This window comes from Amblyomma maculatum, chromosome 3 (assembly GCF_055883805.1).
Source record: "Amblyomma maculatum isolate TAMU_Amacu chromosome 3, ASM5588380v1, whole genome shotgun sequence".
Classification (NCBI taxonomy): domain Eukaryota; kingdom Metazoa; phylum Arthropoda; class Arachnida; order Ixodida; family Ixodidae; genus Amblyomma; species Amblyomma maculatum.
The window spans coordinates 69847408-69874120 of NC_139346.1; the positions used below are offsets into that span (position 1 = coordinate 69847408).

Consider the following 26713-nt stretch of genomic DNA (forward strand, 5'->3'; position numbering starts at 1 on the left):
ATACAAAGCAGATCTCATTTATGCAGACATCTGCCGTCCATTCTCTCCCCCTTCTACCCCCTCCGCACATGTATCTGAGTGGTTGGACGCTCGACTGCATAGCCCAAGGATCCAGACCAGGCCATTCGCTTCACGTTCGTTCTCGAAAGCACGGCACCCGTACAGTGTGCGATTTCAGTGCACATTGAAGGACCCAATTTGATGAACATTTTCTCAGTCTCACCTCGATGGTGTAGTTCATAGCCTGAATTTCTTTAAGAGGTCAAACAATATTACAATGATATTATACGACATTCATTCCCCTTACCGCCTTTTTTACCTCTCTTCCTCGTACGCGTGAGCGAAGGTGCGAGAATGCCAAGGAATTGTTCCCACGTGGAAATTTCTTACCTAATTCTCAATAAACCGAAATTTCATTAGCGAGTAAAATTCTCACTAAATCGATTGATATCTTCAAATGGCATAGGTGTTTCCCACTTGCGAATAAGTGGAAATAAATGCAAAGTGTGCACCGGCTGAATAAAATATTCTGAATACATTGTTTATTTCTAAACGATTTGATTTACGCTACTTTTAGGGATTACATATGTTTTGTACATGGCATGTTTCTTGCGATGTTAAGCTCCCAGTTTCGAACTTTTGTTCTTTCAAACCACGACACCACAGTCCAAAGAAACCCGACGAACAATGATAGGCATCCCAGAATCCAGAACATCAGGTCATAAGAGCCCAGGTTGTCCCGGAAGAAACCTACAAAGAAAGGCACAAATATAGTTCATTTGATTAAGCTAGTCTATTACCGCTGTAAGGATTTCAATTGTCTTTTAGCGAAGCTTTCCGTCGAGGTTCGTCTCCGATAGGAGGCTGCCTACGTGGCCTAGAAATGTTATTCTTATTAAGGTTCTCAACAGACACGAAATAAAAGCTCCCGCTCGTCACAAGAGATGGGTATCTTCATATAAGAACGGTAATGGAGGTCCCATTACCATTTCGTGTTTTTAATAAAATTTTCTTATGTGGTGGAAAAATGTCTCGACACAAAGGAATAAACATTAGATTTTCACGATATGCACTACTGACAATTATTGATATTTTGCTCTACAATCTGGCACTATCCAATGAGTTGTTGGCATTGAAACTATTTGTCGGTATTGCACATGCCTTGTTCTTTATTGACGCAAAATCTTGTAGCACTGGAGTTGTCTGATAATTCTATATATTACTTCAAATTTAGAAAAATTGAGCAAATCAAAAATTAACAGTCTTTATTAGCATTTAAAACACATCGCCGTCTTCGATTTTCATTTCAACCACTTAAAACAGTGCTTCAATCCTCATAAACATCAGACACTGAAACAGTATTGCATTATGTAGAATGAAAGTATGAGAATAAATAAAAACTGAGCTCCCGGTTTTTTTCTGTAAAATTGCTTACGCTTTCCCCTTATGGAGTAGGCGTCTGAAATTCGCATAATTATTTATATAATTTAGTTACATTTGATCGCATGCAATATTGAAAACTTTTTAAAAGCTTGTAAAGTTGTTTTCCTCTTGATGGCAGTGTTCATGATAGCTAAATGACATAAATTGAATATTTTATTGCGCTTTGATGTATGGTCAGTCATCATTATCATCATCGTTAGCCTGACTATATCCAATGCAGGGCGAAGGTTTTTACCATATTCCTTCAATTAACCTGTTTCTGTGCTAGCTGCATGCACTTGACCCCTGAGAACTTCTTAACCTCATCCGCCCACCTAATTTTCAGCGCTCCCTGCTACGCTTTCTTTCCCTTGGAATCCAGTTTGCTGCCTTAATAAAGCGACAATCGGTTATCCTTTCTTCGCGGTACAAGTCCATGCACATTTATTTTTCTTGACTTTCACTAGATTGTCAGTGACTTAGTTATTTCTCTGACCCACTCTGCGCGTTACCTATCTCTTAACGGTATCCCTACCGTTTTTCTTCCCATAGCCCTCTGCGTTGTCCTCAAATTTAGTAGAACACTTTTTAGCCTCCACGCTTCAGCCCCATAGGTAAGTACAGGTAAGATGGAACTGCTGTGTACACTCCTATGAGCGATACCGGTATGCTGCTAGTTATAATCTGGGAGTGCTTGCCAAATGCACTTCATCCCAGTCTAATTCTCCTTGTTATTTCGTTTTCATGATCCGGATCTGCGGTTACTACCTGTGCTAAGTAGGCATACCTGTCTACTTCCAGTGCTTGGCGACCTAACGTAAAGTGCTGTTCCTTACCTAGGCTATTGAACATTACCTTAGTCTTATGCATATTTATTTTCAAGCCTACCTTTCTACTTTTCCTGTCTTGGTCATCAATCATTCTGTGCAATTCACCCCCTGAGTTACTTAGCAAGGCAATGTCATCAGCAAATCGCAGATTACTGAGGTATTCTCCATCTACTCTTATCACTAACTGCTCTCATTCCAAGGCTTTGAACGCCGCAAGCAGGCTGTGAATAGTACTGGGGAGATCGTGTCTCCTTGCCTAACATCTTTCATTATAGAATTTTTGTTAGTTTTTTTATCTAGAACTATGGTTGCTCTGCACCCTCTCTCTCTCTCTCTATATATATATATATATATATATATATATATATATATATATATATATATACATATATATGTGTGTGTGTGTGTGTGTGTGTGTGTGTGTGTGTGTGTGTTTGTGTGTGTGTGTGTGTGTGTGTGTGTGTGTGTGTTTGTGTGTTCGAGTACTTTCATGTACGGGTCGTCTATATCTCGATTTCGCAATGCCTGCATGATCGCCGAGGCTTCTACTGAGTCAAATACTTTTTCGTAATCAATGAATGCTATGTATAAGGGCTGGTAATATTCCAAACATTTTTCTGTCACCTGGTGTATGGTATGGATATGATCGATAATATAGTATCCTTTAAGAAAATCTGCTTGATCTCTTTCTTGGTAGCAGGTCCTGATTATAATAGCCGTTCTTCGGTAAACAACTTATACGTAACAGATAGTAAGCTGATTGGTCTATAAATTTTCAAGTCCAAACATTATCTTATGAATTAAGATATTGTTTCTGTTCTTCCATGGTTCCGGTACCATCGATGATACGAGGCACAGTTTATAAGGATGGCCAGTTTTTCTAGCACGATATGTTCCCCCATTCTTCAACAAATCTATGGTTACCTGATCCTCTCCAGCTCCTTTTCCTCTTTTCATAGTTTCTAATGCTCTCTTATCTTCACCCTTCGTCACTGCCGGAACGTCTGGTTGCATTTCCCCACTGCCAATCTTATTATTGTCATGACTTCTTTGGGTGCTGTAGAGAGTCATTATAGAACTCATCGGCTGCTTTGACTTCCTTGTCCATATTCACGATGACTTTTCCGCGCCTCGTCCCCTAGCGCGTACAACTGATTTTTGCCTATGCCCAATTTTTTTCTTCATCGCTTTGGCATCCCCAGCTCTTTACAGCCTGCTCAATATTCTTCATATTATACTTCCTTATATCGGCCACTTTGCGCCTATTGATTAGCTTTGATATATCTGCCAATTCTATCTGGTCTGTTGGATTGGAAACTTTCATACTTTGGCGTTTCTTAATCGAATCCTTCTTCTTATTCAGCTTACTGATATTCTCTCCAGCTATTCTAACGCCTACTTCTACAGCGCACTAAGTAATGATATCTCTGAAATTACTGTTCACTGCTTCTTCACTAATGTCGTCATCCTCCGTTAGAGCTAAATATCTATTCTGTAGCGAAATCCTGAAATCTGCAGCCCTCATACGCACTGCGAATTTGTTGATGAACTTCTTTATTACTAATCTGTTTCGTTACCTTGTCAGATTTAGAATAATTCGAGACCTTGCCATCCTGTGGTCACTGCATCTCACCTTCCCGATTACCTCTACGTCCTGCACAATGGTGGGGTTAGAACACATTACGAAGGCAATTTCATTTTTAGTCTCCCCATTAGGGCTTTTCCATGTCCACTTCCGATTATTCCGTTTGCTGGAAACGGTGTTCATGATTCTTAAGCTGTTGCGCTCTGCAAACTCAACTAGAAACTCCCCCGTGCTGTTCGTAGAACCGATGCCCGATTCTCCCACTTCCTGGTCTCCTGCCTGCTTTTTTCTTACCTTAGCATTGAGATCGTCCATTAGCACAATATATTGCGTCTTTCCTTTCCGCAGTGCAGTTCTAAACCTTCATAGAAGTTTTCTACTGCCTGACCATCATGACTACATGTAGGTGCGTAGGACTGTACAACCTTCAGTTTACACCGCTTATTCAGGGAAATTACGAGGCCTGCCACGCTCTCATTAATGGTATAAAAATCGTCTATATTACTAGCTATATATTTATTGATAAGAACACTTATCCCTAGTTCTCGCTTCTCCGGTAATCCTCGTTATTGCCCGCTCTTCAGTACCAGTATATGCCTCAATTCGCCCCCTAACCTCACTAAGCCCTATGACATCCAATTTAAAACCCTCTAATTCCTCCAGCAGCACTGCTAATCTAGCTTCACTAGCTAGTGCTCTAGCGTTAAACGTTGAAAGGATCAGTCTCCAATGGCGGCTTGTCCAGCGAAGCCAGAAATTATTAGCACCCCCTGCTGCATCACAGATCTGACTGCCGCCGTGGTCAGTTGCTCCGCAGCCGCTGGTGACTGAGGACCGGCATTTGGTAGGACTAATCATGGGAGGTTGTGACCAATTACTGCACCAGGGTGGCCAATTCCTGTTCTCGTGAGAGAGGGCGTGGCCAGAGGTGTTCACCGGCATCAGGTCGGACCCCAAACTTGTTTATGCAATTCCATCTACACGCGGATTTTTTTTTTTTTTTATACCGGTGGGGAATTGCGCTGACCGGGATTCTAACATTGGGCCTCTTGCATGCGAGGCGGATGTTCTACCTCTACGTCAGCGCTGCACTAGTATATTAAATACAGATCTTAATTTATATTTTATATATTGGTCATTATTTTAAATTTACAATATTGCGTATTTGAAGACGATTTTCCACAAGCACCCTTACGTACTATAGTAAGCAGAATGCTCTGCAGCACGATAGCTGTGGTGGAATTATATATGCCTTTATGAATGTGCCGAAGTGGCTAGTGGACGTCCATCTCGGCAGAACTATCTATGTTAGGCGAGGTGGGACAACGCAAAGCGAACCTGTTATCTAGCAGATCTGCAAAACCTCTCGTCTCGCGTTTACTTTGATATTTTAGAGGTTAGGTTTATTGTGGGTTCACTTTGTGTTGCCTGGCCTAGCGTAGCTCTGATAGCTGTGTCGACAAGAACACTCGCCACATCGTTACATTCGTGCCGCAAGCATAGACATATACATCGTCACAATGCTGTCGTGCTACAGAGAATTCTGTTCATCATATAGTACGTAAGGGCGCCTGAGACGAATAATCTTCAAAAACATAATAATGCCAATTTTTATCATAAACAGATCATGAAATAATAAAAGTGACAGCTGGACTGAATAACACTGCATCGTAAAAAAAAAAGATTACAGGACTGAGCAAAGACTAAACCGTCATCTGCGTTTTCCCGTGAAATACGAAGGCATAGCGTACTTATTTCGTGTTTGATCTATGAAAAACACTGCCAACAATCAGAAAACTACTACAATTGGAAGGTTTTGAATGTTGCATGAGATAACATGTGACTACATTCAGCAAATAATGAATCGAATTTCTAAAGCCTCCTTCTTAACGGGAGGACCTAAGCAATTCTATAGAATAAAGCCAAGGTCTAAGCTTTATATTAATATTTAAATTTTATTCTGCATAATGCAATACAATTTAGTGTCTGTTATTTATGAAGAAGTAGCTATTGTTTTAAGGCGGTGTAAGTTGAAATCGAAGACAGTGGTGTCCATCCATATTCAAACCAAAAATGTCCAGTTTTCATATCATTGAATTTTGAACAATTTCGAAATAATATGGAGTACCAACAGACAACTCCAGAGGTAAACCATGTTTCAGCATTATACCAGAAGGCATGCGTAAATATCTAAAAAGGGTTTCAATGCCAACCACCTCATGGATGGCGTCATAGAGTTCGTAATATTCGTAATTTTCAGTACTCTCGATCGGTTTTGAAATTTTTATAATTTTAAACACTAATATGTAAAATTTCTTCTGTTCCTAATAATTCAGAAGTATCCAGGGCTCTTCAGGATGATTAAAAAAATAAATCTAAGGTGATATTATTATCTTTTTAATTGAAATTAAAATTGTCTCTTTTTGCAGTTTTCATAATTTAGCCGTATTCGGTGCGTTGTGGCTAAAATATCTAACGGTTTAGAGGCTGAAATTCTGCCTGAGATAAGCAAACAGCCTCCATAATCAAGACAAACTGTTTTAGTAACAACAATGTAATTCTGAGCGCCATAAGATAGGACTGAAATTCGACTTTTTTGCAGCGCGTTGGTCCTGAGGCTAAGGTTACGTTTCTTTCACAAACAAATGCGATAAAAATATCTTAATAACTCCTCCTAAGTAAAAACAGCATATATATTTTTTCCGTTCTCGGATATGTTTAGTGTGCATGCAACAGGGCTACTAACTTCCAACTTTTTAAAATAGCAAAAAGGGCGGTTTCCGTCACTACTGATATGCGACTTTTTTCCGAGTAAACTACTGCATTTCCTGCAAAACTAAGTATTACTACTTTGTGTCGAAACATTTTCCCACTACATATAAATTTTCATCGTAAACAAAAGTGCTCTTGGGACCTCGATTACGCTCCTTATCTGAACACACCCATAAGTATCTTGATATTGGAAGGCATGTTTTCGAATTGGTATTGGTACCGGAACCATAAGTAGGTTAAAACATCATTAAGATATTCGTACTTGTTTCCTTTCATCTGAATATTTCTGACAATTAGAAGTGTGCCGAAACGGCTAGAAATTCTTGGCGCATATCATTTCAAAATAGATTTGGGCATATATACTGCTCATGGATGGAACAAAATGAACAACATCAAACGGCGAATGCTTTCTTTTTCGATCCTCCAAGTAGGACTCATATGACTACGGTTCGATATATTCCTTCTTGACATCTACATAATCACTGACTGCGCAGAATACGAACACATCGGCGGAAGGAGCCAAATAACAATACACCGCAGATCGATTTGCGTGTCTTCATCTTCGATACTTCCCCGTTTTATTACAATACATGGATATTCTCGTTATATTCGACTATACTATCCCTGTATACTTTGCGTTCATCTATCAAGCGGCGACTATTAATTGCATTTGATACTTCTGCCATATGAAGCAGAAAAGAACTGCACCTAGTTAATTTTACTGCCATACTTAAACAGTACTGCTTCAATCCCTGGAACAAGAGTAAAAATTATTTAGGAGCTATATTGCTTTGTTTGTGGGGTTTAACGTCCCTATTCCTCAACTGACCAAAATGGTTACTATACATTCCAGGCGTCATTTAGTACTGGAAAGCAAAAATGAAGCTGGAAGAAACTTTGTTATAAAAACTGTCCGAATTAAGCTTTGCGGTTTATTGCATCAATTAGCATATGCTTATAGGCATTTTGCCAATATGTTTGATGTGGTAGGCGGCTGCGGACTTCACGGCTGGGCGCCGGTTAATGAGCTGTACTGCCGTGAAAGCGCATAACGCTAGATCATGCGCCAGCGAATTTAATGTGGGCTTTTTTTCATTCTATCAATGCCTCACTGCTTTCCTCAGGAGAACCTCCATGAAACGTGAAACGTAAGACCTGCGGCTCACAGTGCAGTAATTCTTCTTTGGAGCAAAGCACCTTGCACAGAGCAATCTAAAAAGATAATGTCAAAGTCATACTTTCGATAAAAGAAACACGCCTGAAAAAATTGCGGAGATTTATCCCAACCTAGTTTCCCTACGTAAGCTCTGATAAACATAGATATACATCAGCCTGCGCCGAAGAACTAAAGTACTCATACTGGCATGCCCCTCACCCGTGGCGAGTTTGAGGAGCCATGTGCTAGTGAAGCAGTTGCTTAAACCTCGTCTAGACCCGTCTTCGTCATCGTTAAAAGATCCCAACTGGTGATCATTTCCGGCGCCCTTCACTACCTGGTCTTGTAGTTAAAGGCAAAATGCTGAAATGAATGACCCCGACGGTCGAAATCTTCAGAGCCCTCGAGTATGGGGTCTCGTGGTTCAATATCAATCGAGAAACAACCTTGGAAGTTGAAGTGCAAATATTAGAGCTTGAGCTCTAAACTTTCGGTGTCTAGATTCTTTCACTTCTGAGGACAATGTGATAAAGAGATCTCAAACCATATAAAACAAGGAGACGCGTTTATTCTAATCGTCTTCAAAATATAGATCTCGTAGTGTCTCCCTTAATTTAATATTTCCAATGAAATTTCAGGCGCCAGCTGCAAACGACCAGATTGTTCTTTCATTTAGTATCGTGCTAACCTGCATTATTTGCACCGAGCCATGAATTTACGATGATACGGTGAAGTGAATCCATTTCATATCAATATATTTACTCCGTATCCCTTTCAGCAATATACGTTTGAGCACAGAAAAACTGTAGAGGTGCAACTCTGCTCAAAACAATTTTAACAAGTTTTAGTCATTGGCCGCCGTCGCTGCCGCCGCTTCGACCATGGATCGCTTCCAGGCTTGGTATGTAACCCGGACGATTTTTACATTACGAACCAAACTTTTATTATTTGGACCTTCCACTAAGGCTGCACTTTAATTTAATTTCAATCACCCTTTCTCTCTTCCCTTGCGGCTTGGGCCAGGGGCCCACCGGGAGCTGTGACGATAGCGAGTCTTTCCTTTGCATCGTCCTATTAGAACGGCGTTCGTATGCAGCCTCCCTGGACTACCGTCTCCACTAGCCTCTCTTCTGCAGCTGGAAGTCTGCGCGCTGTAGTTATTAGAATATATGGCTTCAGATGGCAAAAGGTTCGGTGCTAATCCCTAGCGTTTAAGCTCTGAGCTAGTAATTGTCTCGTCCGTAACACGCTGAATTTCTTATTACCATTTTAAACTTTTCCGACAGACAGGTGGTACAGAAAATTAAATACATGGAAGAGTAGTGCTAAAGGGTTCGACTTCGATGCATCACAAACCTAAGTATATATGGCGGAGCGAAAGTATGAAATCGTATGTATGAGAATAACGCGACTTTGAGTGGTGCCAGCAGTGTAACCATTGCTCTAAAAATGATCGGCGAACACTTAAGCCCCGCCTGTAATGGCATGACGGGATCGCGCTACTGGCCGCAGTCCATAACTCACCACGCTGACCATCTTACGCGTATATTCTTCTTTTACTGCTAAATGCTTCTCTACAACCTAGTACATAAAGCTCCTGTTTTACACGTATTTCCGCACGCATACAATTGTCAGCTGCAATAGAATGCGAAATAGTATGGGAGTAACATATAATAAAGCCTAGCATTAACGAAGTTGTATAGAAGTGTCGGCTTTGCGAAAGGAAAGTGTCTATAAAGGAATCAAAGGGTCTCGAGTTCAGCTCAGTTTCAATCTCACCCTTCCTAAACAGCTCAGCGACGTCATGTTTTTTTACTATTCACATGACGTCATACGATGGGCGGCGATTCAATGCCCGGCTGTGTTATCTGCGGAATGCCCCTTGTCAAAGACATGATTACGGTTGCTGAGCGCAGCTCCACTTCTCGCATGCAGAGCTGAAGATCAAATCAGGCTTGGAAATCACGAACATGAGGCACGCCGCCGCCACAGTTATCAGCTTCTCAGACACATCCATGCGGCGCAATCAATCGCAAAGCCAGCTCCCTCTCGCTAGTACTGACACGTGACGTATCACTTGATTAGTTACCGCAACAGCTGTTCACAGTGCAGTCGCGTCCGCCACAGCACCAAGCACTCACCGTTGAGTCACGTGGTTTACCCAGTGATTCACTCTTGCTAGAAGAAAAGCCGTCACTACTCCCCAATATCATCCTTAATATGGACAAGATAGTCGAAGTAGGTGAGGTGTTCTATACTGACCTATTCAGTAGCCGAAGTACGCAGCACAATATTGAGAGTGGCAGTAGTGAAGAGCACTCAGATATCCCGCCAGTGACGAATTACTCGGTAAAGGAATCTTTAAAAACTATGAAAAGGCGGAAAACAGCTGGCGGTTATGTTAGCGTGTGGTATCGACACCTGCTATTCGCATTTGCATAGACTGTTAGTGCGAGTGATTGGTTTTCGCTTATTGAACGAGCACATTGTTCTAGCTTTTGTGCGTTAAATCTTAACGCAGTTTTCTTTAAAAATGACATTCTGAGACATGTTGGAAAATACTTATTAAACATTCTTACGCGAAATAGTTTTTTAAGAGAAGCGAGCACCACAACCACATACTCTGCCGGCAACTGAAATTGAGCATTACCTTACCCGCCGTCAAAGTGCACAAAAACGTAGTTTAGTGACACTGCTTAGAGAGATTCAGAATAAGGGCTGTACTAAGCTGTGCGTGACTGGGTCAGAGCAAATGTTGTTTAGGCATTAATAACAGAAAAAAGCAGCACGCTCGCTTTCCAACGAATATTTATAAGCTCTCCACCAGCAACTTAATGCTACTATTAATCCAGTCAGTGATTCCGGAAAATATTTATAGTATGTGTTCGGATGTTACGTATGCTCTATTTTTTCAGGATACAGTTACCATTTCGCTTAAGTCTTTTCATATACTTTGCTTTATATGCCGCACTCTCTCTCCCTCCGGCAATCTCAGAATCGAGCCCAGTCACAAGTGACCTTGGGAACGTTCCAGAATATAGTTTCTTCCCTGATGATAGGGCAATTTCGGGCAAAATGTTCCTTACTGTGCAAAGCAAATTTCCCAAATTCCGTTATGCAACAGTTAAGCAGCTACCCGCCGCATTTTTTATTTCATTTCATTTATTAAATATTTTTCTAACAAACGTACAGTGCTGAAAGCGATACGTGACCAAAAAGCCAGTTGAAAGGTTTGACTGGGGCTACGCCTCAAGGTCAGGTAGGTTTGACTGCGAGTATGCTGTTATAACAAAGTACTGAGAGACGACTGATACACGCAATATTAGATAAGGTATATTTGATCGGTACTTAAAACAATTATTTGAAATATTTATAGCGAATAAACTGAAGAAAGAACGCTCTATAATACTGCCATTCCGAGCATATAAGCGAGTCACACATATCTTTCACTCACCTACGAATGGTGGCTTTGCCGTTAGCAACGGACCACAAATGGCACCCGTGATGCTGTACCCTACGGCGAGACGTTCGAGGCCCAAGTAGTCTGCCATTAGAACGCTCTGCATGGTCATACCGCAACCCATGAACATGGCCACAGCGAGACACGCACACAAAAGCGTCGCAAATCCGCTGGTGAAGGGCAGACAGAGGACGGAGACTCCAAGAAGTGTGTAGTTAAGCAGCATGAGCGTCGCCCTCCGAAGATACTTTCGATCTGCAAGCAGTGGCAAAAAGACTCGTCCCACAAGATCCGTGACTGAGAAGTAGGGAATGAGAGAGACTGCGTCCGGCAGAGATACACCTTTGTCCAAAGCGAGATCGACGACGGTGGCGAAGAATATGTCGAGGATGTAGCAGAGCACCAGCCACGTGACCAAGAGGACGTAGAACATGGCGCACTTGAAAACACCGCGGATGTTTTGCAACACAGCCCTGGAAGTGGAGATCTTTGGCTTCTTGTGGGGCTCTAGCTCAATCGTAAAGAGTGATGGCCGACGCGATTCAACGGAGTGTTTCCTATTGGTCCTCTCGCTGCGGACCCAGGGTGGTTCTCGGAACGCCAGGCTGAATGCGAACATGTTCATAAGGATGGCACCAAAGAGGAGAAGGCTGTTGCGAAATCCATACATGTTTCTCAAGAAGAGAAGCACATACGGATAAATGAACGCGCTGACGGTGGAGCCAGCAAACATGATGCCATGGGCGGTGCCGCGGTACCGGTCAAAGTACATGCTTATTATGACTTGCAGCATGGTTACGACGATGCCAAGTCCGAAACCTGTCCGCAAAAGAAAAGAAAATGAAGTACAGGGGCTGAGTGTAGATATTTACAAGTACGTATAACACTGCTTGTGATAATAAAACCTATACCAGCGCCCCTCGGACCAATTAGAAAAAAAAACTAAATTATATACATTATTACGGTTAACTGATAATGCCGCCTTGAGCATTCCGAATAGCTCAGATATTGTGTTGAATTAATATTGACAAAAACAGGGCACTTACAGAACCCTTAAAATTTCGCAGCTAACTATATATAACAAAGAAAATTTCGCCTAAACATGAATAGATAGAAAGCTTGATCATTGTTTTCAAACTTCGTTTCGGGGTTAACTACAAAACAGCCATTATATACTAGCAGCTGCTGCACTCAAATGCTGGAAGCTATCTAACAAAAGATCAGGTAACGTAAATAAATGCTGATTGTCGAAATGGGTATAGCTGCCGGCACTTCCTACAGCAGTCTCATATTAACCTCCTTATTCTCCAAATGAGTATGGTTGCCTGCACTTCTGAAAGCAGTCTCAAATTATCGCCTGTTATTAGCTCATAATAACTTATAGGCAGCTAATTGTTCCCAGTTTGTCTTCTATTGTACATATGTATTTCTAGCCCTAATATTTTAGGCAGAGCGAAATACTACCGTATTTTCTCCTCATGCAATACAAACCAATCTGCATGCTTTTTTACACAAACCGCCCAACACATTTTCTTTGCTATTTTAAAAGCTGCTAAATTGAACCTAAAGGTTTCTTGAATTCGGAACACCAGTGTGGACGCTGTTACTGAGCGTCTTCTGCCCGTTCAGTACGGCGTTTATATTTGATCATCTGCGGAGCTACCATGAAGCGAACGAATGTGCGCGCCCATTGCTTACAAAATTCATAGATGATGGTTGCAACTAATGCTACATGGGTTCAATTCAGTTTACTGTGCTCCGTACATGAAGATTTGAGGGTGTGGTTTATATAAAAGTGTATTCTATGTGCACGTCGTTCCTTATATCCAAGTACCGCTTCACATGAATGTTTTTCAGTGCAATAAAGTTTCTGCTGCATAAGATAATTCCGTCCAAGTTTTTAACGTCAATATACTTTACTTTAGTATATATGTGAAATTCTATTTATATCCCAGTCACCTCTATATCCCAGTATTTAGTTCCAACGTCATCGCCGTATTCTTATTGCAAAGCCTTGAATCTACAGTGTCGCTTTGTTCGTGATTATGTGCTTCTTGATGCAAACAAAATATTGGATTGGATTGGTAAAACGTTTATTTGTGGCCTGCAGTAGAACGCGCGCTCGCGCGCGCGCGCTCCGGACGGGGCCTACGTCGTCCTCTGGGCACCGGCCGCGCGGCCTGGGTCCCCGCTCGCCGTGGCCGGCTCGCTGGTTCCCTGCCGGGCCAGCGCCTTGATAACCTGCTGGACGGCCCAGAGTTGTTCCTCTTCATTGTAGCTCCCTGCGGCTGCTTCCAGTCGCGGCGACATCCTCACGGACTTAGCTTATTTCTGGTACTTGTTGCTATTCCACAGAATGTGTGCGAAGCCGGCCGTCTCTTGTTCCGCAGACTCTGCATTTGTCTGCCGGGTGCGTCTCGGGATGCATTCTGTGCATCAGCAACGGGTTGGGGAGTGAGCTCGTCTGTAGCTGTCTGAATAAAATGGCTTGCTCTCGACTGAGCCCCGAGCAAGGGGGTGGAAGAGTTATGCGAGCTAGGCGGAACGCCTTGGTTATTTCGCTGTAGTCGGTCATTCGGTCTTTGGTGCTGAACACAGCGGCCAGTCGACCGAGGCGCGGTCCGTTAGCACGTGCGCCTCGGCGTGTGCCGTTTCGTTGTGGTTGGCGTTGCGGTCTGATGCCTCGCCCGCGTGCGCCGGGAACCACTTAATTCTCAATTGTCTGCTGCCATCGTCGTTCTTGGTTGCCTGCAGTATCCTGCCTTCGCTATCCTGCCTTTTGCGTAATTTTTCACCGCTTGCCTGGAGTCGCATAGCACTGTGTGGCAGTCGCGGTCGGCGATGGCCAGGGCGATGGCCATCTCCTCCGCTTGCTCTGCCTTCGTGCATCTCGTGCTGGCGGCCGTGCGAACGGTGCCGGTCGCGTCGACAATGACCGTCGTGAAGCCGTGTATCTTGGCGTACTCAGCCGCGTCAACGTAGCATGCGTGTGTGCTGGCCGCGTGCTGGTCTATCAGTGTCTTGGCTCTCGCTGCAATGCTCCCTTTGTTATACTCCGGGTGCATGTTCTTCGGTACCGAATCCACTCTGATGTTGCACCTGACCTTATCGGGGACGGGGAGCTGCGTCTGCTCCCTGCCTTGATATCCAATTCCCAGGTTGTCCAGGGTTTTCCGGCTGGCCTTGGTCGTAGACAGTCTTTCGAGTTGTGCGGCGCGTTGGGCCTCCGCTATCTCCTCCAGCGTGTAGTCTCGTGGCGTTCGCCGCTTTCGCAATGAGCCGGGTGACGGTCTCGCCGTTTGTGCCGTGCATCTCGATCGTCATTCCCAACACTCTGATCTTGTTGACTCTTGGGATCGCGTTTCCCTCTCTGGTCAAAATAAAACTGGATACATTATCAGCGGTTTTGCTGCTACGCACTTCCCTTTGTAAGCTTCACGCAGCCTTTCATTACCACGTTGCAAGCCTGTATGAGAATTTTTATAATGCTTTCTGGGTCTCATAAACCGTTGTTCTGTTTCACAAATAGTGTGCCTTACAGCAAGGTAGAAATATTCTTCATTTATCTAAACGAAACTTTCGTGTTCTTAACTGTTGTCATCAGGCCGCGGATAGTCTTCAGGGTAGTTTTCGTTGTGCAGAGTCACATAAAAAAGGTTCATCGCATTCCGCTCAATTGTGGCCGGTGATACTACGGGCAGACAGGCAGATGTCTAAATGTGCGCCTGATGGAGCCCTCTAATTATCTGGGAGGGAAGGCGAGTTCTAATCTGGCGCTACATGTGCAATCCCGAGAGTGTAAGTCGGAGTACGACCCGTCCCTTTGTGCGCCTGATTTCGGTAATACGGGTGTAGTTTAGAGCAATGGTAAGCCATTCTGTCGAGAGTTGGTTGAAGCTTATTACATTGCTAAGGCTGAGGACAAGTGTGTGGCTAAGGCATCGGTTAGCCTTCATTGTAAGGAATTCGCTCTATTAGAAAAGTCGTTAGTTAGGCCTTGACTTTGAATTAGCTTTGAATTTTCTTTTTCCTCTTCTCAATTTCCTGCCATTCCACCGGTTGGGTCGTGCGCGTGCTTTTCGGAAGGAGTCTTCGTTGTTTTCTTCCGTTCATTAAACATTCAGTTGCTAGACCACCCTTGTCCTGTCTTCTTCTTCCCTGTGTCTCGTCCTTTGGCTGGTTGGATATATCTTAATTTCTCTCCAGAAGCTTGACTTAATACCGTCGACACCACACAATTAGGAATTTTTAATGAATTATTTATTCTTCAATACATCCAGGATCAATTACAACAGGCAACATACATCAGTCTAAAGTGAACAATAATTTCAGTTCAGCGTTTCCAACTCCACCAACAATTTTATGCCACTTATTCACTAGAAGCAAGCTGCATAGACATCATCTTGCTCTATTTTATGCTTTCTTTCTTTTAGTGCCGTTTAGCTTCCCAGACCTGCTCTGTTGCTTCCTGCGTTGCTCTTTCAGCGAAGTTAACTCAACGGTGGTTGACTTCCTTTAGCGAGATCTGAGTGTTATATCCGCGATGCAGTCCGCATCCCTCAAGAACCTTAGTTCTTAATGCTTAGCCATCATTGACTGTAAGGACAGCATTGAATGTCATCAGGGCCACAAATACATTTTTGGAGGGCACTCCAACACTACGCCACCGAACGACTCATTTTGGTATTGGGTTCGTCCGTGCAGACATGTAGACAGAAGCTGTGCTTGTGAAAGGTGCCGATTATTAGGCTTCAGTGCGTCCATGAATGGTGGCATAAGACTCTTTGTGCACAAACGGCTTGCCTTCCTGCACACTTTGTAGTAGGCGCACCAGGTGCCGGGCCCTTTGGGCATATACCATGGAATGGGTCCGTGTCAGATGATGCCATGTGAAAATAGTATGCCCAAACGGCCTTCTACTTCTCTTCTAATTTACAATATTTTTCCTAATTGCCAAAGCGTATTGCTTGAAGTTTGTGTATGGCTGCGTCTGTAAGTCGTCCTCTGTCCAAAATATTTTTCGATCAGACAGCGTTTCTGACTTTTTTTTTCTAGCCGCCTCAATCTCCTGCTCATGCTCTTCTGAACGTGTCCAATAGATTGAAGATTTGTAATTTAAATGGTGTCACAATATGGTTTTGCTCCTTCCACCACCAGAGAAACCATACTGTGTAACATCTGCAAGATACTTTATGTATCGCATCCAGCGGCTTTCCGGACTTCTGCGGAAAATTTTCAGTGCATCCTAAACTTCCTTGCAACCCCTGGTTCTTTGGTAGTTCCGCTGGCAAACGCTTTTGTGCTGTGGATCATCTAAATCGTTTGCTTGAGCCACACACCCGATAGTGTTTTGCCATGACTGCAAAATCAAGCACCTTTCCAGAGTCAACATTGGTCGCAGAAATGATGCTTTCTTGGAGCTGTGCCTACATTTTTTCCAATCTTCATTAAAGGCAACAGTGATGTCTTTGTGATTGCCGATGAGCTTCACAACCTCCTCAGCCGCAAGCTGCAAAGACTTCTCAGCCACGGCTTGAATAAGACCTAACAGCGCTTCCTTCATCACCAAGCTTCGTTGGTGGTTTCGGAAAGTTAAGCATAGCCCATAGACCACTTCCATCAGCTGCTAGCTTACTGATGCATCTCAAGGCGTACACGATTCTCAAGTTGGCTTCAATGACACCAGAAGCAGCCTTTTCAGAAGAGTGGAATTTTTCGAGTAACCACAAACCAAATCGTCCAGCCTGTAGACTCACAACACCATTGAGTTTGGTAGCATTTTCTTCAGGCTGCATCTCTCCGCAATATAGCTTGCACGCACGACTGTGCTATAATTCTGATAAGTATGTTTATAATCGGTATCACATGCACACACACACGCGCGCGCACGTGCGTGCACACACACACACACACACACACACACACACACACACACACACACACGCGCACACACACACACACACACACACACACACACACACACACACACACACACACACACACACACACACACACACACACACACACACACACACACACACACCTGGCGTTTGTTATTGCAGCCGCGAAAACGGTTCGACCTCAAGGAGCTCATCGAGTCTGCTGCTGGCGTGCCAGGGCTTTCCGGAGAATTCTTACATGCAACGTCCCAAGTATATTGATATCAATGGAACCGACGTTTTTAAAATACGCTCGGTCAACCTATCTTGGCACACGTCAAAAATGTCAAACCCATGATGTAATTGCTCGTTGCCGCAGAAGACGCTGCACATTCATCAGCAGCAAGGCTATCACCGCTGAACGGGTGAAAGGCATGCGAAAGGTGCTAGACAGCGTCCCAGGCGTTTCTTAACTGGCTAACAACTTGCACACTCCTGCCCGACGGCTTTGTCTTTAAGTTAAAACAAGGAAAGTTAGTTTTCTCTAGAATTACGCTGTAAGAAAGTTACAAAAAAAATAGCATGAGTAAATGGGGCGTGTCCCTGGGCGCTTTGCTTTCAGATCACTTTTTACTGTTGTTAAAATGTGCATAGGATAAACATCCATTATTAATTTAAACAGCGCGAACAAGAAGACACAGGACAAGATAAAAGGGAGCCACAGTATAAGCGCTGACTCAAAGATATGCCTAAGCCTTTACTCTAAGGCCCAGAAAAAACCAAATATAACGAGAACGAAAAACTCACGTGAAATAACCCCTGGGTTCACCTGCTGCAAAAAAAAGGTACTCAAAAAAGACATCTCTTTGCTTGAAAGAGCAAGAGAAGTCTTGCTGACACACTTATTGTTCGTTGAAATAAAACATGATTCAACTGTTTCTCTCGTCATCTTTTTGTACGTGGCGATACAAAATCCTAACTTGGTCAGACATAGGAGTATACTTCTTCTCCTTCTTCATTGTTTCACATAAATGGCAATGTGAGACCAGAAATGTTTGGTTCTTGCCACTTTCCAAGTTTTTCCGGTGTTCCAGTAGTCTCTTGTTAATACAGCGTCCTGGTTGTCCTATATAACAGGACGCTCTATTTTTCACCCTACATTCTTGCTTCTTCGATTCTCTTTCTCTGTGAATAGCCGGCACATCCTCTTCATCTTGAGCGGATTGGTCAATGCGACGTCAACACCATACCTCATGCCTACATATTTGAGACCATGTGACATTCTGTGCACATACGGTACCACCGCAACCTTCCTCTTCTTCTCACCCATGCTGGGCAGGGATATCTGGCTGAGAGTTCCTTTAAGGCTCTTCAGTACCCGGCAACTGGCCTCATTATTAACCGACTCCAGATAACCGGCCTTTGCAATTCTTGTCAATTGTTTTTCAAAACTCCACCTTGGAGCACTCCCCTAAACTTTCGATCAATTAAACTTATGAGGATTATCTGGCGAAGATGTTCATAAGTGGAGCTATTCAGTGTCATTGGGACCTCGGGCATGGCAGTGAAAAATTCTGCTTCAGCGCACAGTGCTTTGTGGCTAATGGGCTGCTTAATCTTTGATGGAATTACCTTGGGCCCGAGCATGGATCTGCCAGCTGGAATGTTATGCGCATTAGCATCTCCTAGGTCATTATACAACAGCTTTCATCCACGTGAATCTTCTACCTTGGGCATTTGCTTGCGATAGCGACTCCTTACGACCCGCGACATTTCGTATCTAGCTCATTGACTTCGAGTGTTAGAAGGAATAGTTCTTTGCCCAGTGTTATCTGAACTTCTAAGCTTCGTCTTTTGTTGCGCGTTAGCGACAACGGCCTTTGACGGGCACGCGCCAAATGGTTCAGGCCTCCGCATTTGTTGCATTACTCACCCAAAGCGGGACGGTTTCCGCTCTTGCGTTCATCGTAACCACGTCTAAAGCAAGCGTTTGTTTTGACTTTACTGAATTGATTCTAGCATAGCATTCGTTAAAACGCTTAATTGAAATGATATTTGCCTTCTTCGCATGCACGGCAGATGTCAACAGCTTTGCTGCAAGACGTATTTTCCAACCCGAGTCTTTGATGCGAATCATTTTCCATGATTCCGAGAATAATTCTGGTGTGCTGCATCCGCTCTTCTAGAACGCCAAACTCAGCTTCCTGTGCAAGCGTCCGAAGTTCTGTGATCCAATCATTGAACGACACACTCTTTTGTTTCCTGCATCCAAAGCGAAATTCATTGAGTATCAAGTTGGTTCTTGGCTTAACTGATTATCAAACCTTTGCGCCAGAATCTTGATGTGGTGAAAGTAGAATAATAGCCTGGCTTCTTCATTGATTGCTTCAAGGAAAGTCGCGGCTTAAAGTCATTGTGCGTGCTCTCTCAGCTTCGTTGTGGTTGAATACCGCTCAAAATCTTCCAGATAATCCAGTTCTGGATGGCATTTAGCGTTGTGTCCAGTGTCGCTGGTGATGATGCCAGTTTCCGAAAACTTTTGCGACCGTTGCTTGGGCGGTACAGACAATGGTGCTAAATCAACCCCACTAAAAACTGGCCCATGTAACACGCAAGCATGTGAAAACGTGAAATTAATAATTATTTTGAAGTGCTACAGTATTTATATCCGTATCTCTTCGGCTGAGACATGAGTACTAGGCATCTTGTGCGGACATGATCCTAACGGTGCACAATGCCACAACTAATTCCACGAAATATTACTCCTCACTTTATATCAGTAAATATCCGAAATGATAATTCCAGATATATACAAAAATATTGGTGAAATTTAACTTTGTTCTTATGATTATTGAACACCCCTCATTTATGCATAGAATTATCATTTTATAACGATTTTTGTTTAATGAGATAGGCTTTTTTCAAATGACTTCGTTTTCTTTTGAAAATACATACTTCTAAGCGCTATTTGCCTTTATGCTTAAACGCATGCTAAGATAATAAAGTATTTTTATAAGTTTAAATTCAATATAGCGTAATTATGCCCGACTGAATTGGGAGTTTTGGGTTCTGCACCCGGAACTTGAACATGTCAATGAAGACATTTTATATGATGGCTTCAGTATAATTTAAACCATTCATAGTTCTTTATGTCTTTAATGCAGTCGCTAGAGCTACAGCATATATGTGGTCTCGCCACCGAGTCCGAGGCAGGCATCGCCACTTAGGTATCAGCTGCAAAAAGACCCATACAATTTGTAACTTATCAAGTTACAAATTATAAGAGAAACGACGTTCGGATGCAGGAATCTTACAGTGTGCCAAGAGGTTGCTAATCGGCTTTAAACAAAGACGAAGACAGCCACCTTTGCAGAATTTGACTCTACTTCATTAAACGTCTTTGTCATTCATGACTGTCAATTAGTGTCTACTTTGCAAGTGAATGATATTGTTCCCTCGAAACGCGGGACCAAAGTGATGTGCTCACTGACGAAGATGACGACCGAGGAACACGGGCACGACAAAGCGTTGAGAAAGAGGACGACGCTGACAGAGTGGACACTGCACGGCTACTGAAGTCTCAGCGTCGAGTTCAGCGCATCGCAGTGCTGTTACATTAAGTACATCCCCGTAACATCTTGGTGGAGGTCGCGTGTTCGACACAATCTGACGCTGGATCTCCGCAGTGGCCGTCACCTCGGAACCGTCACGATGACAACCGACGCGGCTCCATCTACCTCCGCAACTCCAACTGTCGTCGTAGCCCACCCCCGTGACCCTGGCCCATTCTGCGGTACAGATTAGGTCGATGTCGAGGACTGGCTTTCGCTTTATGAGCGTGTTAGCCATCACAACAGGTGGGACGCCACGATGATGCTGGCCAATGTCATCTTCTACCTTACTGGCATGGCACGCGTTTGGTTCGAAACGCATGAAGCAGAAATACCCTCCTGGGATATTTGCAAACAAAAACTCCGTGACCTGTTCGGAAAACCGGTTGGCCGTCAACTCGCCGCCAAGAGGGACCTCGCCAAAAGTGCCCAGACATCTACCGAGCCTTATATTACGTATATATAAGACGTTCTGGCCCTCTGCCGAAAAGTTGATAAAGACATGCCAGAACCTGATAAGGTGGGGCACATCCTCAAAGGCATAGCCGACGATGCCTTCAATCTTCTACTCTGTCGGGACTGTGCTACGGTTGACTTCGTTTTGCAGGTTTGTCGACATTTCGAGCAGGCCAAACACAGACGCATTGCACATCGCTTCGATCGGCTCCCCAACACTGCCCACTACCTCCACGTGCGAGGATCTGCCGACCCTAAGGCAACCTTCCAACGCTGAAAATGTGACACGCATCGTGCGTCGTGAACTGAAAGCGCTCGCTCCGGCTGCATCCAACCCGCCCTCCTCGGACAGCAACCTAGCGACGATATCCCTCATTCAAGCCGTCGTTCATCAAGAGGTTGCCAACTTGGGCGTCCCATATAGCCACACCGTGGAACACCACAGTTCGAGCCCCGTTCCTCCCATGGTCGCCACCGCTACACCCCGCAACACCTACGCGCCACGCTACCGATACCGCAATCCTGATGAGTGGCACACCCCTGACGACAGGCCGATCTGTTTCACGTGCCTGCGTATTGGCCACATCGCTCGCCACTGCCGCAGCCGCTGGGCATCACCACCTCGACTGTTTCCTTACGTTGACCGCTACTCCAATTACGGTCACCCCCGTTTCACGCCTCGTTATCAGCCGGCCCGCACCGATACTACTTCGCCTCCTCCTGTGTCCAGTCGGTCTCCTTCCCCACCAGACCGCCGTTCCCGTTCACCTCTTCCTAGCCACAGTTCCTCGCCGTCCTCTGCCGACCGCTTTATGGGAAACTAGCCAATGCAGCTCCCGGAGGTGACGCTGCATTGGTACCCCGACCTGGAAATTCTCTACTGCTGATTTCTTCGCCCTGTAACCTCCTCTCCCTGTTCGTGGATGGTGTTCCCGTCTCTGCCCTCATTGACACTGGTGCCGAAGTCTTGATCATGAGCTCATCGTTTTGTCGCCGCCTCAAGAAAGTACAGACTCCCGCCGCTTCGCCCACCGTTTGTGTTGCCGATGGCAGTACTGCTGCCGTCATTGGGCAGTGCACTGCCCGAGTCACCCTTGCCGGTCATCACATCCTTGTTTTGTTCACCGTCCTCAACCAGTGCCCTCACAATGGGATCCTCGGCCTTGACGTTTCAACGGCCCACTCTGCCCTTATCGACTGCTCCAGCGGCCTTCTTCGTTTGGACCTACCTGTCTGCTGAGAACATCTTCCATCTGCACCCCGCCTTCGCTCCACTGAGTTCGCTCGCCTACCCCCTGACTCTGCTGTTTATCTACCTCTGTCACCTTTCCCAACTGTGATGGTGACTATCTTGCTTGCCCTATCACCAAGGTCTTTCTTGACCGCAACGTCATTCTTCCTCATCTCATCGTAAGCGTTACACAGAACAGCACCTACCTTCCTATCCTGAACTTCAGTCTGTCACCCAAAGTTCTCCCCGAAGGAATATCCCTTGCTACCTTGTCCCCTCTCACAGACTGCACCATTTGTGCACTCACTCCTGGCCCACATTCAAGCGTCCTTCCAACACCCGTACTCTCCACCACAATTACTGACCCTATTTGCGCAATGATTGCCTCTGGCCTCAGCCCGAACAAGGCCCAGGACCTGCACAATCTTTTGTTACCCTTTTCCGACATTTTTGACTTTGCTGCCGGTTCTCTGGGCCAAATATCAGTTGTGACTCACCGCATTGACACCGGCGACGCAAAGCCTGTACATCGGAGGCCTTATCGTGTGTCCCTTTCTGAGCGCCAAGTCATCCAGCAGTCATCCAGTCTTACCGTGTACTACGCCCAGTGACCGACGTGACCTATGCGATTTCACCGCTCCACCCAAAGTCACCGACTGCTACACCCACTTCCGAAATCGTACATGTCGCCCGCCTAAAGCCATATTACTCCCGCTCCACATCGCACGCCTAATGCGCACTGGGACGCTGCCTTTTGCCGAGGGGGGTAGTGTTACCTGAAAACGCGGGGCCAAAGTGATGCGCTCGCTGACGAAGACGACGACCAAGGAACACGGGCACGACAAAGTGTTGAGAAAGAGGACGACGCTGACAGAGTGGACACTGCACGGCTACTGAAGTCTCAGCGTCGAGTTCAGCCCATCGCAGTGCTGTTACATTAAGTACTTCCCCGTAACAATATTTTCTTCACGTGTGTGTTTCGGGCTAAGCGGTGATCTGTTTGGTTTATGTGTGCATGGGGCTCTATTATTCTCGAATGCATTAAAAGGATCGTAGATACAAAGACATATGTATACATAGTTGATTTGAAACTACCTTTTCACATGTAGCTTAGTCCCTTCATTAAATTAAAGGAAACGGCGTTTGTCGAGTGTTTAGGGATATCCCCTAAGATGCAGCAGGCCAGTATTAAATATGAGACTAACCATTATCGCTTCCAGTTATTCATTAGTTCGCTCCTACCGGGTCATCAGATTGCCCACCGCAGAGCTTAGATTGAGCGACTACCCGTAGACGCGGTCACTTTGTTTTTTAATCAAATTTGAGAGCAATTTGAAGCAAACAGTTTACTACACCTTTCCGTAGCTTCCTCAAAAACCGTGTTCGTTTGGCCTTGAAGAGGCTGTGCTTCAACGTTGCAGCACGGGACTTTTATGCCATACAGCCGCACCTCTTCTGGAGGCTGCTTCACTGACGCGGCCGTTCCGGAGACAGCCGCCTTGCCGGTTATCTCACGTGATTTCTACTGCATATGCGGTAGACGGGGCCTGCTCCGCCGCTACTGCATCTACCATCGCCATCTTGCAGGGTCTGTCTGGGGTATCTATTCCCAGCCGATAAAAACTACAGAACCGTGTCAAACATACGACACAATATTCTATACTTCTGTCGTAAACGTCAAATGTTTCTGAAGTTCTGTAGTACTTCTCTGTAGTTATGTAGTTTTCCTGTAATATATTTATATTGTCTGTAGTTCTGTAGTACGTTTTGTTTGTAAGTACAGATGTTTCTGATGTTACTACAGAACGTTCTGTTGTCACTACAGGTTTGCCGTCAAAAACCGCACAGAAAGTCTGTCGTAACAAAAATGTTTCTGCAGTTTTTTTCTGACTGGGTGATCTGCTTCCGTGCGAACGGAAGCAGTTGCCATGGAGGAACCGGAAGGATAGCGTAAATAGAAACCCGAGTCGGATCATCCCATCGATATAGCTCATCGAGAGGATGTGATGCAGTGGCGAAGAGTAGTAGACTATACTAAACGCGATGCTGAAACTCCGGAAGAACTGTAGACGAGGTCAGCCCAACAACACCACAATGCAGCTGAACGTCGCCTAAAGATGCTGAGTGAGTCGGAGGCGTCAACGTCATAGGTGAATAGCTCAAAGACAACGGCTTAAGTTAAAAAATGGGGATTCTTGCCTTCTGTGCATATTATTTGGCTTCATAGTATGACCGGGCTGCTTTAATTGACTTTCCAAGCCCCTTTGCCAAAATACGCAGCTTGTGACTCCTTCCAAAATGCGCAGAGTTGCTCGAAAGACGGAGTTGGCAATCTGCAGTACAAAACATGTGACCATATGCTTGAACCAACATTCGACACCAGACTTCTCTTCTGCCGCTCTTGTGTGGCTGTGGATACCTTCCAAATCTCCTGGATGGTTTTCGAAATTTCTTACTAAATACCATGACCCATACCGTGTTCTGGAGCACTCCTCTCCGGTTAATTATGTGGTGGAACCTCTTACACCGTTTCATGATCTACGCTGGCGCGGACGCGAGATTGTTCACGTCCAGCGCCTCAAACCCTATTACGGCCCTGCCAGTCTTCCACACACCGTAAGTCGGCAGAATGGCTCCCCTTCGTCCCGCGGGTAATTGTGAAGAGGACGAAATATGTGGGAAACATTTCAGTAAATAGCATTGTTATCGCTGTGGGTGTTGGACCTGACTTTGTTCGCTGTAGCTGTGTTCGCCGCTGATCTTCCTAATTCGAGTGCCATGACATAAACCTCCATCTTATAATATATACATACAGAGAAGTGTACACTTCAATAAAAGACACATGACTGTCGGACTATTGGACTCCACGTTTCGACCGGGGGACTCATCTTGCAAAAGACCGTTCTCGTGGTCGAAACGTCGTGTCCAATAAAAATGTTGTTTTAATGAACCTTATATATATATATATATATATATATATATATATATATATATATATATATATATATATATATATATATACATATCTGTTTGTGGGTGGTATATTCGAACTAATTGGATGCAGGCGCTTGTAACAAGCGGCGGAGCATGTCATCAACAACGGTAACTGCTACCCTCTGATTTCATTGATTGGCAGCTTGCTGCATCCATATGATGCTGCCATCAAAGTAACTTCAAACGAAGCACTTGGTACGGCGTCAATGCATTCATGATAATAGCATAATACGGCCGGATGCTATCTGCCAGAACCTGATTGAGCCTTGCAGGCGCATTTTAGCCCACATTTTTCTTTCAATACTTTTTTCTTCGGCCTCGATCTGCTTCTATATGTTCTTGCATTCCTGCTAAGATTTGTGGTACAAATATATATGCCTATTTTAACTCATAAAAAGCATTATCTTTATTTCGAAGGATACTCAGGCAACCTAACATCTCTCTAAGAGGCAAATCGGACAGACGCCACCTTCTTGTTCTATTGGTTGGCTGGGAAGATTTTGTTTAATTTTTAGAAGTCTAGCGAGCACGAAGTCTAGAAGAGCACGTCCTCTCACTCCAACCAGACTAAACAAAAAAGCACTAAACTAAAAAAGCAGATAGTTTGCCTCACAAGCTACCCCTGAAACTACACTTTAACTAGGTTTTATACCGCTGTTTGGTAATAAACAAAGATTTTCAATCCATTCTGAGCATCCCTTCCCCCTGGCCGTACTTTGTTCAATTTGATTCGCCCTATCTAGCACTCTCCTGGAATACGCGGGGTATACTAATTGTCTGTACCACACATATAGCTATGGCAGGCCGGGCCTTGTACTATCGTCTCAATCCTCTGCGGCTCCCTTTTTCGAGCGTTTTACTGAGGAAGGTTTCGCTAGTAATTTTTAGTGTAAAGATTTTCGGTCGGAGTCGTACAGTATTCAAGCGATTACGCACCATGAATAATTCCCAGGGTCATGGAAAGCCATGTTATATCGGGCGAAAATGCAGACGCGATGACACCAGCTGATGCCAGCACTGATCCCACTGCCAAGACAGGTACCGTGGTGAAGTGCTCGCTGAGAGGACCGGACACGAGACCTGCGAAAAGATGGCGGTGATTTAGCACAGGCTCTTTTCCAGACACTTACCTCTCATTACTAGTGAGTAGCATGTGGTCTTATAATAAGTGAGCTTATTATAATGAGAATGGGTCAAATAGCTTCGGGGCTCCTAGCCGCGCCCCTAATGGCCTTTTTAACAACGCGCACTCCTTCCTTCTGTGTTAGTGCGCGCGGAGGTAGCGCGACGGCGCGTGTGCAGACTTTATCACGGGGC

General features: G+C 44.5%; 1 protein-coding gene across 3 annotated transcripts in view; it reads right to left on the reverse strand.

Annotated features, from left to right (window-relative positions):
* Positions 1–495: 495 nt before the first annotated feature.
* LOC146194941 (monocarboxylate transporter 12-like) overlaps positions 496–26713 on the reverse strand; it is an 89209-nt gene continuing 62991 nt past the window's right edge. For all 3 annotated transcript variants that reach the window (XM_084597592.1, XM_084597593.1, XM_084597594.1), the window contains 3 exons: positions 26333–26476; positions 11220–12044; positions 496–750 (listed from right to left, as the gene is read on the reverse strand). In XM_084597592.1, the coding sequence (XP_084453718.1) occupies positions 581–750; positions 11220–12044; positions 26333–26476 (1139 nt within the window). In that variant the 3' untranslated portion in view covers positions 496–580. The remainder of the gene's footprint in view (positions 751–11219; positions 12045–26332; positions 26477–26713) is intronic.